Source organism: Diabrotica virgifera, chromosome 5 (genome assembly GCF_917563875.1).
Source record: "Diabrotica virgifera virgifera chromosome 5, PGI_DIABVI_V3a".
NCBI classification, from domain to species: domain Eukaryota; kingdom Metazoa; phylum Arthropoda; class Insecta; order Coleoptera; family Chrysomelidae; genus Diabrotica; species Diabrotica virgifera.
Window position 1 is genome coordinate 122,999,324 of NC_065447.1, and position 15,371 is coordinate 123,014,694.

Genomic DNA, 15,371 nt, shown 5'->3' on the forward strand with positions numbered 1-15,371 from the left:
AGAGGGTCCAGTTTCCGATGCCAGCATACAGTTCAAATTCCGACACGGTTCCAGGAGGAACTATCTCTTAAGGAGGTTGCAATGTAATGCTGGTCCTGACCACCGAATGAACCTACCGCTGGTGTTTACGACCGAGGGTTCTAGAATGATCTTACCTGACGTCTGAAAAGTGAATTGGAAATTTCGAGAAATTAGAGTTTATTTCAAGTCGTATCACGATACTAACGAAGGTTAAGTACGTATAATAGAAGAACTTTAATTTTCAGGACAATGCGATTTCCCAAGAATACGGTCAACACGAGAAAGAAAATTCGTTAATAATTTCATCTAAATATCGTTTATTTTTTTTTTGAACACATATTTTTCCAGTATCTTTTAATATTTTTTTTATTTATGATTTTTCTTTAAAGTTGGTAAAACAAATTATTCCTACTTACGAGTATACGAGTGTGTACCTACGTAATAAAATTAATCAAATTTAAATAATATTCGATATTTCATTCGAGTGTATAATCATATCTCATTTTAGGGGTCAGTTGCTTAAATGTTCAGTCTGCAGATATACTTATTATTGCGGGAGAGCGTGTCAGCGAGAAGGATGGACAGTACATAAATTAGAATGTAAATATCTAAAACAAATAAGTCCGAGAATATTACCTGACTCTGGAAGATTGTTAGCAAGACTTATAAAGGTATTAGAAAAGGGTGGACATAATACTAAATCTTATTATACTGATATAAGGTTTAGAACGTTTAAAGATTTGATGTCACGTAAGTTACGTAGATTTTATTGATTTATTTTAAAGATACAATTATAAAACTCTTTAATAACACCATTCGTAGTAAAAATATTGTAGATAAAAAAGTGAAAAAATGGTGTATGTATATCTTTCGACCCAGTACAAGCAGAGTTATAGCTAATAAAAAATAGGTTCGTGTTCGGTGTTCGTCAAAGTCCAAGTAGAATATTTCAACGTGAAGTAAACAAACAATCAAACAATGTTTGGGGAAAACTGATTACTACTTTTTAAAAGTGTTTAAAGAAAGCTTTATTTTTTTTGTAAGTTTCTAGCATCAAAAGTAAGCAAGTTACGCTCAAAATAAAGTTGGTCCCTTTTTTTGGTAAAAAAACTCAGGAAAATCACCTCCTAATTAGCATCTTATCAAATTAATCGTTACCGTTTCAAAAGTTACTTTACCTATATATTATTTAAATGATCGGTAAGTTTTATCGATTCAAAGTGCTTATTTTTGCTTATTTGCTTTTTTTTGAAAGAGCTTGAATGAGGTACTATTTACGAGTGTATGCAAATTTGGAAACACCAAATCTTTACCAATTTTTGTCTTAAGCGCGTGATACACACGCAATCTTTAAGTACGCGGGTTTAAAGATCGCGGACTTACTCGGCTCGCCGTCGGTGATATACGGCAGACTTAAAGTACGCGGTTTTAAAGATCGCGGTCGCCGTCGGTAGCAAAAAATTTAGAAACTGTCCTCGTGGTTAAATTTTTTATTTTCTGTGTACCTAATTTTGCTGAAATCTTATGTTTTTTAGTAGAGTTTGATTATTTTTTTGATCAGGTTTTGTTAAATAGAAGAATAATTTGATTTTTTATAAGTGTGGTAAGCTGTCAAAATCATGATGTGAAGTATAGCACTTGTTTTTGATCTATTTTAATTTAATACAAGGTAGGCATAAACAAACAACTCCGCCTGTGGTGACAAATGGGTGAATCGAGTAGCTCAGGAGTCACCACTGCCGGTCCTAAGCCCGGATAAAGGAGGAAGGTTGGGCAGTGGGCTGACAACCCACTCCCGGAAAAAACACACTGTTACGAAACCTGAACATTTGCCTCGGAATACAGGACGGAACTTTCGGAAACGACTCAAGCTACGAAACATGGACTATGCAGTTGGAAACTGGAATGTGAGGACGCTAAATAGACCAGGAGCTCAAACCGCACTTCTGCAAGAACTAAAAAGATATAAGATCATGATTACTGCTCTTCAGGAGACAAGATGGCTGGGGAAAGGTGTCAGGGACACTAAAACGCACACAATTCTATATAGTGGGAAGGAACAAGGAAGCAAAGAATGTGGAGTCGCATTTGTGGTGGATAATGATTTTAAGTCAAAAATCATCGACTTCCAGGCAGTCAGTGAAAGGATATGTAAGTTGAGAATTCGCACCCACTTCTTCAACCTAACAATGATAAACATTCACTGTCCAACAGAAGATCAAGAGCAACATACAAAGGAAAGCTTTTACCAACAGCTGGAGATAGTATATGATAATGCGCCAAAAAATGACATCACGATTATAATGGGTGATATGAATGCTAAAATAGGCAAGGAACCGCAGTTCTATGGCACAATAGGAAAACACTCTCTGCACAATGAAACAAGCGAGAATGGGGAGTTTTTGATAAATTTTGCCACCAGTAAAAACATGGTTATAAGTTCCACATGCTTCCCACATAAAGGCATACACAAAATGACATGGATTTCACCAGATGGAACCACAACCAATCAAATTGACCATGTGCTGATAGACAAAAGGGCAGCCAGTAGTATCTCCGATGTGAGAACACGACGAGGAGCATGCTGTGGATCAGACCATCTTTTAGTACAAACCAAATTTAGATGCAGAGTTAACAGCAAAAGAAACGAAAGACAACAAAGAACAAACAAACTGGACCTGGAAAAACTGAAGATTCAGGAATGTAAAGAGAAGTTCGAACAAGAAGTCGAAAATGAGTTAAGGACGCTAGAACTGCACTCCATAGAGGGCAAATGGACTAATATCAAAACAGCAGTACTGACAGCAGCAGCGTCCACCCTGGGAAACAAGAAAAAGGAGAGAAGAGCAGCATGGTTTGATGACGAGTGCAGACAAGCAATCGAGGAAAGAAATGAAGCACACAAAATGTACATAACAAGAAGAACACGGGAAAGACGAACATTATTTGAAGTCGCAAGACGGAAAGCAGACAAGACATGTAGAAATAAAAATAGAGCCTATGAAAATGGACAAATAGAAAAAATGGAAGAACATTTCAAAAACAACGAAATTAGAGGGGCTTACGAATACCTAAAAAAGATAAAAAGTGGGTATAAACCTCAAACAAGTCTATGTAAAGATGAAAGTGGGCAAATAATCAGTGACCAACAGAAAGTCACAGAAACCTGGAAGCATTATTTTCAGACACTACTTGGAACTCAAGTAGACATGGAAGATGAAATGGGTATGATCTACGTAGAAGAGAATGGAGTAGAAGCTCCAACCATAGAGGAAGTTTTCGAAGCCATTAAGGCCCAGAAAAACAATAAAGCTCCGGGAGTTGATGAAATACCAGCAGAACTATATAAGGTAGGTGGCGACCACCTAGCAAGTCACATCCACGCGCTCATCAGAGACGTATGGCAAGAAGAGAAAATACCCGACGACTGGAAGAAAAGTATAGTATGCCTGATCTATAAAAAAGGAGACAAACTCCAGTGCAAAAACTACCGTGGAATCTCTCTACTATGTACAGCATATAAAGTCTTCACGTATATTATAAACCAACGGCTCCAACCACTAGCAGAAAATATTATTGGAGAGTATCAGACGGGCTTCCGACGGGGAAGATCGACACTGGATCAAATATTCACAGTAAAACAGATCTTGAGCAAAGCATGGGAACACGATATTGATGTTCACAACGTGTTTGTAGACTTCAAACAGGCATACGACTCAGTCAAAAGGAACAAACTATACTATATATTGGCTGAATTGGCAATACCACACAAGTTAATAAGACTCATTAAAGCCACAATGGATGAAACTCAGGCATGTGTACGAATACAAAACCACCGGACAGACTTTTTTAACATTTCGCAGGGACTAAAACAGTGAGATGGGCTGGCCCCAACATTGTTTAACCTGGCACTGGAGTATGCGGTTAGGCAAATGCAAACTGGACGAGGAAATCTACTGACCAACCGAACGGTTCAACTGGCCGCTTCTGCTGATGATATTAATATTATGAGTAGAACATCAACAGGAGCACAGGAAACATATGCAGAGTTAAAAACACAAACAAAAATGCTAGGTCTGGAAATTAACACAGAAAAAACAAAAATAATGACTCAGACGAGAAGAAATATAGTCCCAGAAAACATTATACATGAAGATGACATTGAAACGGTTGAAAAGTTTACATACCTGGGAGTAGAAATATATGCCGACGGATCAGAAGATGGAGAAATAAGGAAGAGAATAACGCAGGCAAACAGAGCTTATTTTGCCCTCTCCCATATATTTCAAAAAGTGTCCACCGAAATACAAAGATGAGAATCTATAAAACCTTAATTCGACCAATAACATGCTATGGCGGTGCTGAAAGAAACATCCAAAAACAAACTCGACACATTCGAAAGGAAAGTACTTAGGAGAATACTAGGACCTGTGAGGGAAAACGGAATCTTCAGAAGTCGATACAACAACGAGCTTTATCAACTTTATAAGGAAACGCCCCTGTCAGACTTCATTAGATTACAAAGATTGCAATGGGCCGGACATGTGATAAGAATGGGAGAGGATAGGCTACCAAAACGAGCACTGAATGCTAGAATGCAAGGAAAGAGACCGGTTGGGAAGCCACGAAAGCGCTGGGAAGCCACGAAAGCGCTGGGAAGACACAGTAAACTGCGACGCACAAGCCCTTTTAGGAGTCCGTGTATGGAGAAGAGCAGCCACAGACAGGCAAGGGTGGAGGCAAAAAATAAAGGAGGCCAAGGCTCAATTTGGGCTGTAGTGCCGTAGAAGAAGAAGGCATAAACAAACAAAATATCATAGATAAGATGGTAATATTTTCATCAGGAGGATAAAGCAACCTATAAATAATTAGGTTTACTCAAAAACAAATAATCAAAATAATTTAGTATAGCTTAAAATAGTGTTTTACGGTTTTCTCAAAACTTATAAAATGTAACTTGTCTCCTTTCAATAATAAACGATTGAATTATTTCTAGGCAATTTGCTTAATTAGTGAAAATATAAGTGTAACTGTAAACGCAATAACATGATGGCTCGAGGCTCGCGGCTCGTGGCAGTGATACACGTACGGGTTACGAGTAAGATTTCAAACTTGTTGGATCGACGGCGTACTTACTCGGCGGACTTAAAGTACGCGTACTTGCGGTGATACACGCGCGAAAAAGGTCGCGAGCCATAAGTTCGCGTACTTACTCGCGTGTGTATCACCCCTTTTACAGAAAAACAAAAAAAATCAGAATATTCAGCAAAGCAAAGCATACTTACACTCTGAGATTATTACTAACAATATTTAAGTTATATTGAAAAAAAAAAACATTTTTTTCAAAATTGAAAATTAAAAAAACTTTACTAAGGCACTAGTACACTTTAGAAGACCAAAAATAAGCATTTATTTCAAGATTTTTTTTTCTTAGAACCTTTATTAAAGAAGAACATAAAACTTTTTACATATTAATATAGAAATGCAAGCCTCAACGTCCCAGGCTGACCGATGACCCGGAAGCCGACGCAGCATAACCGAACCAATAAATAGATGCAACACACATTTTTCAGCGTTCTTTTTAATTCGTATTTAATTGTATAACAATAGTTCCATAAGTTGTAAAAGTTGTGATTTCTCAAATAAAACCTTTTTTAAAAGTTACGTTTAAGTGTTCCCAACATTTCTGGCGCTGCGAACAGGATTCTTCGTACAGAAACCACCCGTTTCCTGGTCAACTTCAGTTGTTCGACGAGAATCCGCTGAACCTGGGATAAGAAGGAAGAGCATGCAGATAATATCACCAGTGATCATCATCCTGTAAGTCTATTTTCCTTACTTTCCTTTATGAGCATTTTAAACGATATTTCAAGAGATAATTTAGAAGTTTTATTTGAAAATCTTGTCTTAGATACTTCTAGTAGTTCTAAACATAATAATATCCGTAGTTCTAAAAAATCAGTTAAAAAATTAAAAATGCCTATGTCTAATAGTGATATTTCTAGCTTATGTAACACTTTACCCGAATTTTCTACTGGAGATAATCTCTCCACATTTATTAAATCGGTTGATAATTTAATTGTATTTTTGGGTACCCAAGAAATTACCCAACCACAAGAATTTGTTCTAAATGCTAATATCGTTTCTCGTATCAAGGGTGAACCTAGAGATTTTTTAAACTATTCTAACAAAACTATTTGGACTGAAATTCGGCCCGCTTTACTCGCTAAATATGGCGATAGACGTTCTGAAGAAATTTTAGTAAACCAACTGTCTACCAGTGTACAAAAATCTAACGAAAATTATGACCAGTATCACCAAAGAGTTTCCAATAACTTAAATGATCTTCTACAGCATATCTCTCTTAATGACAATGCTGCCACAGTTACGTTCAAAACCCCTTATTTTAAGAATATTGCCCTTAAAACCTTTTGTACCGGCATAAACGATCCCTATTGCGAATATTTGTCGCATTTTAAAATTGACTCTCTAGAAGCTGCCCTCCAAAAATGCATTGCATACGATAACCACAAAAGTCAACAACAATACATGAATTTCTTGAAAGGTCAACAAAATAAACGACCGAATACATTTAGACAAAAACCAAATAATTCTAATCAAAACAATTCAGATAGATTTAATAATAGAAATAATAATCCGAACAATTTTCAAAATAACTTTATGTATCCCCCTGGTAATATGCAACAGCCCACGTTTAATTTTTCGCCACAACCTAATTTTAACCAACAACAACCTAACTATAATTTTCCCGAAAGAAATTTTCCACAGGCTAATCAAGCCAGCTTTCCTAGAAATTATTCTCAGCCCAATACTTTCGGCAATAATCCGAATTTCAGAAAACCTAACCCAAAAAATCTTTATAATAGACGAAATGTCCCAAATCGAAATTATACTTCTCCTATGAGTGGTGTACAAACAATCTCATCCAATCAACCCATGACTGTTTCTACAAGAACTCATAATTTCAACATAGATGCTAATTCTGACGAAAATCCCGAAAATTTCACACAAGACATCGAATCAGATAGCCAAGAACATTCTCAGGATTTTCAGTACGACCTTTTCAACAACGACCCACCTCTTCTATAAACTTAAATAATATTAATAACTCTCCCCGTTTACCATGTTTTATCATGCCCAAAACTGGTTTAAAAGTTTTAATTGACTCAGGAGGTTCTGATACAATTATTTCCCCTAAAGCTGTAAATTATTTTAATTCTTCTCACATTTATGAAAAACCCTTTACATTAACTTCAATGAACGTGACTCGTAAATATTTTCAAAATATAAAAACCCCTCTACTAGAAGAAATAAACGTAAATAAAATTTTTGATGCCCGAATCGCCGATTGGAATCGCGAATTTCATATTTTACTTGGGAATCGCGATTTAGAAAATTTACAAGCTGTCATAAATTATCAGACAAAAACCTTGACCCTTAAGAGTGTCGGTGTCACAATTCCATTTCAAACGCTGTATAGTAAAATTCCAGTAGACGTTGCGGAAGGTGAAATTTTATTCCCTGAGACCGAAATTAATCACGTAGTCATACCAGAGTCCATTCACATTGCAAAGGACAATTACATAGATAATATTTCTTTCTGTAATCATATTCAACTTGAACCTATTCATGTAGAAAAATTAAATAATTATGAGGTCTCAAATGGCCCAACAAATTTTGATCCTTCTATTATCAGAACTAGTCATTTAAATTTAGAAGAAAAAGATAAAATTTTAAAATTGTGCAAAAGATACAAAGACATTTTTTATGATGATAAAAATAAGTTAACTTTTACTTCTGGCATTAAACATGAAATTAGAACGCGAGATGAAAATCCTATTTATGTAAGAGGATTTAGGCATCCAAAAAATATGCAAGAAGAAATTACAAAACAAGTAAATAAATTATTAGATAATAATATTATTAGACCGAGTATAAGTCCATTCAGTGCTCCGGTCTGGATCGTAAAGAAGAAAGCCGGTGCATCCGGAGAGCAAAAATTTAGGATGGTAATTGATTATCGTAAACTAAACGAAAATACAATAGATGATAAATACCCTTTGCCCAAAATTGACGAAATATTAGACAATCTCGGTAAGGCCACATATTTTACAGTTCTCGATCTTGCTCAAGGTTTTCACCAAATAGAAGTACATCCCAATTCCATAGAGAAAACTGCCTTCACAGTTCCTCATGGTCATTTTGAATTTACAAGGATGCCGTTTGGTTTAAAAAATGCCCCAAGCACTTTCGAAAAATTAATGGACAATGTTCTTAGGCCATTTCTTCATAAGTTTTGTTTCGTATATATGGACGATGTTATTATATTTTCTAAGTCTTTACACGAGCATCTTGTTCATATTGCTACAATTTTTGATACATTCCGGAAAAATAATCTGAAAGTACAATTAGATAAATCAGAATTCCTCACGAAAGAAGTTGCTTTTCTTGGTCACTTAGTAACCGCTGATGGTATTAAACCAAATCCTATCAAAATAGAAGCTATCCAAAAATTCCCATTGCCAAAATCAGTCAAAGAAATTAAATCCTTCTTAGGTCTTATAGGATAATATCGTAGATTTATACCCAATTTTGCAAAAATTACGTCCCCTCTTTCTAGATGTACTCGCAAAGGAGCCGTAGTCGACCCTAAGAATCCTAATTATCTAGAGTCATTTGAAAAATGTAAGCAACTGATAACTAATGCCCCTGTACTCCAATACCCAGATTTTTCAAAACCTTTTGTTCTCACTACTGATGCTTCCAATGTAGCGATTGGTTCTGTGCTTTCTCAGAACAATCATCCAATAGCGTATTATTCGCGAACTCTAAATTCCGCTGAACAAGCTTATTCCACAATCGAAAAGGAACTCTTAGCCATCATAGATTCTTGTAAACATTTTCGTCCTTATTTATATGGCCAAAGGTTCTTAGTCGAAACGGACCATAATCCCCTTGTCTGGATATATAAAATTAAAGATCCCACGTCTAGATTAGCACGTTGGAGACTCAAACTTGACGAATATAATTTTGATGTAAAATATAAGAAAGGAAAGGAAAACCAAGTTGCTGATGCTCTTTCTAGAGTACAAATTAACGCTTTAAGTACCAGCTCAAACTGTGCTGAACCTTCAGATATTGATGAACAATTTGACCCGGACGAATTTTTGGAACAATTTGACCAATTACAAAATGATGATGACACGCAACACACTGCAGTCGAAAATCCCATTTCTGGAATCCAAATTTCGGAAGAACCAATTAATATGTCGACGAATCAAATTATAATTAATGATCACTCTGACAATTTCGATATGGTTTATAAAAAAATATTTAACAAGCATAGATACAATGTTAATGTCACAGAGAATTGGAAAATAGAAATAGCAGAATCTTTTAAAAATATTTTAAGGCCCAATCAAAAATTTGCCATAAAAGTCTCTCACGAATTTAGACCTTTTATTTGCAACTATTTTAGAAAAAATATCGACTCAACCGTTAAAACCTTTTTCTGCAATAAAATGCTTCAAGACATTGAAGAAGAAGAAAGACAAATCGAATGCGTAAAGAAATACCATACCGAAAATCATAACGGTATCGTAGAAACCTACCAACATTTAAAAAATAAATTTTACTGGCCTAATATGCAAACTACTATTTCAAACTATATTAATCAATGCGAAATCTGCCTAAAAAATAAATACGAAAGACGTCCCTACAAACTCCCACAGTTAGGACCTTTACTTGGACAAAAACCTTTTGATATCATACACATAGATTTATTCCATTGCAACAAAAATCTCTATCTAACAGTTATCGATTCATTTTCAAAATACGGACAATGTTACAAAATTCCAGACAAAACTTCGTTATCAATCCTAAGCAAACTCAGACATTACTTCTCACACCACAACTATCCCAAAAAAATAGTATGTGATAGTGGTACAGAATTTAATTCCGCCGTAATTAAAGAATTCATGAATCTTCACAAAATTGAACTACATTTCACTACAGTAAATAACTCCTCTTCTAACTCCCCTGTAGAACGATTTCATTCTACCCTTATCGAAAAACTGAGAACTTTAAAAGACCAAAATCCAAACGATCCTTTAGATGACATCTTTACCCATGCTGTATTAATTTATAATCAATCTATCCATAGTTCCACGAATTATTTTCTATTCTCTACGGACCTTATGCCGAAGAAATACACTTCGATTTTGATCTTCCGGTATATGAAACCTATAACCAGAGACACAAAGACGAACTTCAACCCTTTATAGAGCACTTATATAAAAAACAAAAAAATAAAAGACGAAACATACTTGACAAAGCAAACGAGACTGCCGAAGAGATACCCGAAATAAATCTTGAAAAACCCCTGTACGTAACTAAGAAAAAACATAGACCTAAATTACAAAATCCCTATTCTAAATTACGTCCCGATAAACAAGATAAGACGAAAGTAGTTGGTAAAACTGACAAACAAAACGTAACGAGCACTCACTTAAAATTTGCAAAAAGGACCCGAAAACTTATAGACAAAACTTCTTTACAGGACAATCCTATCCCTGGGACATCTCAAGATCCAACAAATTCCGAATAATGGTTACTTTTCCGAAGAAGTTGGAAAGTCCAGAGAAATCTCACATTATCACAGACACATCTTGCACATAAATTTACAAAAATTAGAAGAAACCTTAGAAAGAGATCCTATCCACTATTTTAAGCATCCTATAAAAAATGGACCTTTGTCCTCATTGTATTCCCAGTATACTCACTTACATGACCTAGCCAAAGATAATTTACACAAAATAACTAGAAAACAGAAAAGAGGACTTTTTAATTTTCTCGGTACAGCTATCAAATATGTAACGGGTAATCCCGATAATTCAGATCTAGAGATATTAAGAACTCACATTACAGCTATTGAACTTAAAGAAAACGAAATCATAAAAAAATTTAACAACCAAATCTCATTTGGACAATCAATTGATACGAGATTCGACAAACTCATAAACAAAATTAATAATAACAGTTTCGTACTTTTATCCGCAGTTAATAAATTATCTGCCGATTTTGACGGTTATGTTGCCTTACATAATGAAATAATTAACCTTCAAAATATTAACGAATTCCTAATGAAACTTATCAGAACAATCACTTTATCCCATTTGGATATCCCAAATATTGAATTATTCACATTAAGTGAACTCGAAAATTTAAAGGAAAATCTCCTTCAAATTTATTCCAGAAACGCCCTTCTCATCGATGAAAACCATCCTTACGAACTCATAGAAGCATCTAAAGCCCTTGTTTGTGTCACTTCTCAAACAATGCTCATAATAATAAAAATCCCTATCCTTGACATCAACCTATACCTCACTTATAGAATTTATCCTATCCCTAATGCAGATCACATCATGATATTGCCACCCACACATTTCTATGCTAACAATAAATGGTACGAAGACTGTAGTGGACATGCTGAATACATGATTTGTACAAAATTGATCAAATCCAGATGCTCCATACCCAATGTTCAAAATTGCACTAAGGTCGTTGTCACAGAAAACTTCTTCCAAGAAACCAATAAAGTAATACTATTAGGAGTAGTCCATCCAATAAAGATTCGAGAAGAAAAAGTCATAACCAGTAGTATCCTAATGGCAGATGAACCAATTGTCATAGAAGGAACCAAATTCAATAAAAAGACCACACAAGAGATTTCCATCCCAGAAGTCGTTCCAATAAAATTGATACCAGAGCATAAGATTCAAATTGAAAAACTCAAAATTCCAGATACCCATGGCCAGCTTCAGCCAATAGAAACACTGGACCCTCTTCCACAAATTTCAACGGGACTTGGCACCACCAGTTTAATTTTAATAGTTTTCTTCTTACTATTTATTTTTGTCTTTATAATCAGAAAGAGAAAAAGAATTTCCAGATTGCTTTTTGGACCCAAACTACAGCCAGCCCAAATTCAAATTCTAGATCAACTAATCGCAGAAGTTTCCCAGACTTCGAGGACTAAGTCAATTCCAGAGGAGGAAGGAGAAATGCAAGCCTCAACGTCCCAGGCTGACCGATGACCCGGAAGCCGACGCAGCATAACCGAACCAATAAATAGATGCAACACACATTTTTCAGCGTTCTTTTTAATTCGTATTTAATTGTATAACAATAGTTCCATAAGTTGTAAAAGTTGTGATTTCTCAAATAAAACCTTTTTTAAAAGTTACGTTTAAGTGTTCCCAACATTTCTATATCTAACTCTTAGAGAATTCAAAAAATATATATTTTTTCATTTATGCACGTACACTAATATTGTAGAGGGCGACAAAGTCGAGGCCTCGAAAAAAAAAGTTCCGATGGCGGACAGTTAATCTTAGGATTGGGATCTCTGAAACAAAAAAATCGTACGGCATTTGAAAAAGGAAGGTTTCTTACGTGACAAGTTACCAACGTTAGTGAAAAATTCCGCAAAAAAAAAGATTTTACAAAAATTTGAAAAAAATTTATGAAAAAATCGCCCGTTTTTCTTCAGTTTTTCATGGTTAAAAAAATGTTATTTTTTATTTTTTGGTCAAATTGTGGTAAATTGTCACGTAAGAAACCTTCCTTTTTCAAATGCAGTACGATTTTTTTGTTTCACATATCCCAATCTTGAGATTAACTGTCCGCCATCATTTTTCGAAGCCTCGACTTTTGCGCCCTCTACAATATTAGTGTACGTGCATAAATGAAAAAAGATGACCAACTCTCTTGTTTTGTACTCTCTAAGAGTTAGATATTAATATGTAAAAAGTTTTATGTTCATTTTTAATAAAGGTCTGAGAAAAAAATTCTTGAAAAAAATGATTATTTTTGGTCTTTTAAAGTGTACTATAATAGTACCTTAAAACCAATTTTTTTAAAAAATAAACACTTTGAACCGATGAAACTACAAATCATATTATAAATACAACATAAGTAAAGCAACTTGTGAAGCGGTAGCGATTAATTTCATTTGAAATGCTAATTAGGAGATGATTTTCCCGATTTTTTTACCAAATAATAATAAAATAAAATATAAATAAAATAAAAAATAAAAAAACTTTGAAAATGGTTATTCATTTTTTTTAAACTTTATTGTGAACGTAACTTGCTTAATTTTGATGCTAGAGACTTTTTTAAAAAGCAAAAATAAGGCTTTTTCAACTTTAAAAATGTTGTAATGAGTTTTCCTCAAAAAGTACTTTATTTTTGGATATTTTTTGTTCAAATATTCGATTTGGAATTAGACGACTATAAACCTGTTGTTCATTAGCTACAACTCCGCTTCTACTGGGTCTAAACACCTAACACATACACCTTTTTTTAAATTTTTTATAGTCTATATTTTTGCCAAGAAATTTTTTTTTAATACTTACTTTTTGAGTTATTTGCGAAAAACCGTCTAAAAACGTGGTGTTTTTTTTTTGTTGAAAAATGAACATAGTCACTCGCAAATAATTCAAAAAGTATCGACTTCCGAACTTATTTTAAAGGTATATTTTTTCACCCCCGAGCAGGGGCGAAACTCACCCCCAGGGTAAAAGCATACATCGGCAAAAATATCTCTTTTTCTTTGACAAGTAAGCTATGTCTATGTCAAATTTCATGTCAATCCAGGCGGTTTTTTAAAATTTATTTTTTTTATTTAGAACAAAAACCGTGAGTAAACGTACTATTAATGTATCTCCATATCAGTCCAGTTGCTCTAAAGCTGTTTTCTTGTGGCATTTTAATATTATTTACTATTTTTCTTGAGAATTAAGCAGAATTTTAAATACGGTTAATTTGTCGTTTAGATTTTGTATTTTAACCTTTTTGGCAACCATATTAGTGCAGAGAAATAAGGTTTTTGTTGGGACACTTGACCACCCAGGTTGCAAATGGGGTTTTTGGGTAATATATACCTAATACATTATAAATACAAAAATGCCCGTCACAGTTCGGACGAGAATTTTAGTTCTTAACAAATATGCGTCAACAATGGCAGTTTTTTCGTTTAAATCACTATAAAAAAAATAGGGTAATTAAATATCTTATTTAGAATATTCATCTTTTAGTAGATGAGCAAAGGTTTAAAATGGCTCAAAGGTTCAAAGTTGGTCAGATGATTTGCCGTTTCGTAAATTGCAAAATAAGACTAAAATTTCGAAAATAAAAAATTCTATGCTTTTGTGAAAATGAACTTTGGACTTTGATATTGCATGAAAAGTTGAGTCAATCAGTTCATATAATGCACACAAAATTTCAAGACGATTCGTCAAATAGGTTATATTTTATGAAAATTGTTTATCCCACAGAGCTGTTTTTTGCAATGTTATTGCTCAGAAAGTAATAACGATACAGCGTTTCTGCGTACCTACACATGAAACGAGAAGACTTATATTTTCAATATATTAAAAAAAAACAATAAAAGTCATTTTTACCATTGCAAAAATAGTTTACTATAGTAGAGTAATTTTTGGCATATAAACAATTTGAATAATTTTGTTAATATTGACTGTAGGCTAAATCCCCTTTGATATTCGGAAAACTGGTATTTTTGCACGAATTTTGTGAAAAAAATGTTTGCCTAGGTCCATTAGGGTCAAAGATAACAACTTTTTTTATTTAATTCCTAGGTACTTTGTTTATAAAAATTAAACAACATAACTAGCGCCATTTTGAAGTTCAAGGTTTATGGTTTATGTGTAAAAGTTTGAGTAAACTTTGAACTTCAACAGAGCGGTCAGTAAAGTTTTAAAAATAAAGTCCTAACGAAATCGACTCGGGGACTGTGTTTCCAAAAAGAAACAGATAAATAGTAAAACTGTAAATAATGTAATTAAATGAATCACTTCCAAATAAAAGTGAAAAATATAAGATCAAGGCGTTATATTATATTAATATTTACAGATATAATATAACATATTATGTTTAATTTTGCAATCGCATCTAAGTTATGAAAACCCATATTTAATATTAAATACATACTTACCTCTCTAATGAGTCTAATGTCATTTTTCAATATTATATTTTTATCTTTCACTGTGTTGCAGATTATCCTAATTTGAAGAACGACAGTACTAGAATGGAACATTTTTCATCACTCTATGCAGTTCTGTACGAATTTTTTAGAGGAGAATCATTGCCAAATTCTGCGGAATTAATGGGAATGTATGGAAGGGTATGTTACGCCAAGACATATTCGCTATTATTTATTCAAACTATCTTGAATCGGTTTGTTTAGATTAGAAAAATATTAGAGTAAAAAGCAATATAGGACGTTGGAATGAGAGTAAACAATAAAAACC

General features: G+C 34.0%; 1 protein-coding gene across 3 annotated transcripts in view; it reads left to right on the top strand.

Annotated features, from left to right (window-relative positions):
* The window catches only part of LOC126884366 (histone-lysine N-methyltransferase SMYD3), a 435,662-nt gene that overhangs the window by 70,695 nt on the left and 349,596 nt on the right, over positions 1 to 15,371 (top strand). For all 3 annotated transcript variants that reach the window (XM_050650298.1, XM_050650296.1, XM_050650297.1), the window contains 2 exons: positions 530 to 771; positions 15,117 to 15,244. In XM_050650298.1, the coding sequence (XP_050506255.1) occupies positions 530 to 771; positions 15,117 to 15,244 (370 nt within the window). The remainder of the gene's footprint in view (positions 1 to 529; positions 772 to 15,116; positions 15,245 to 15,371) is intronic.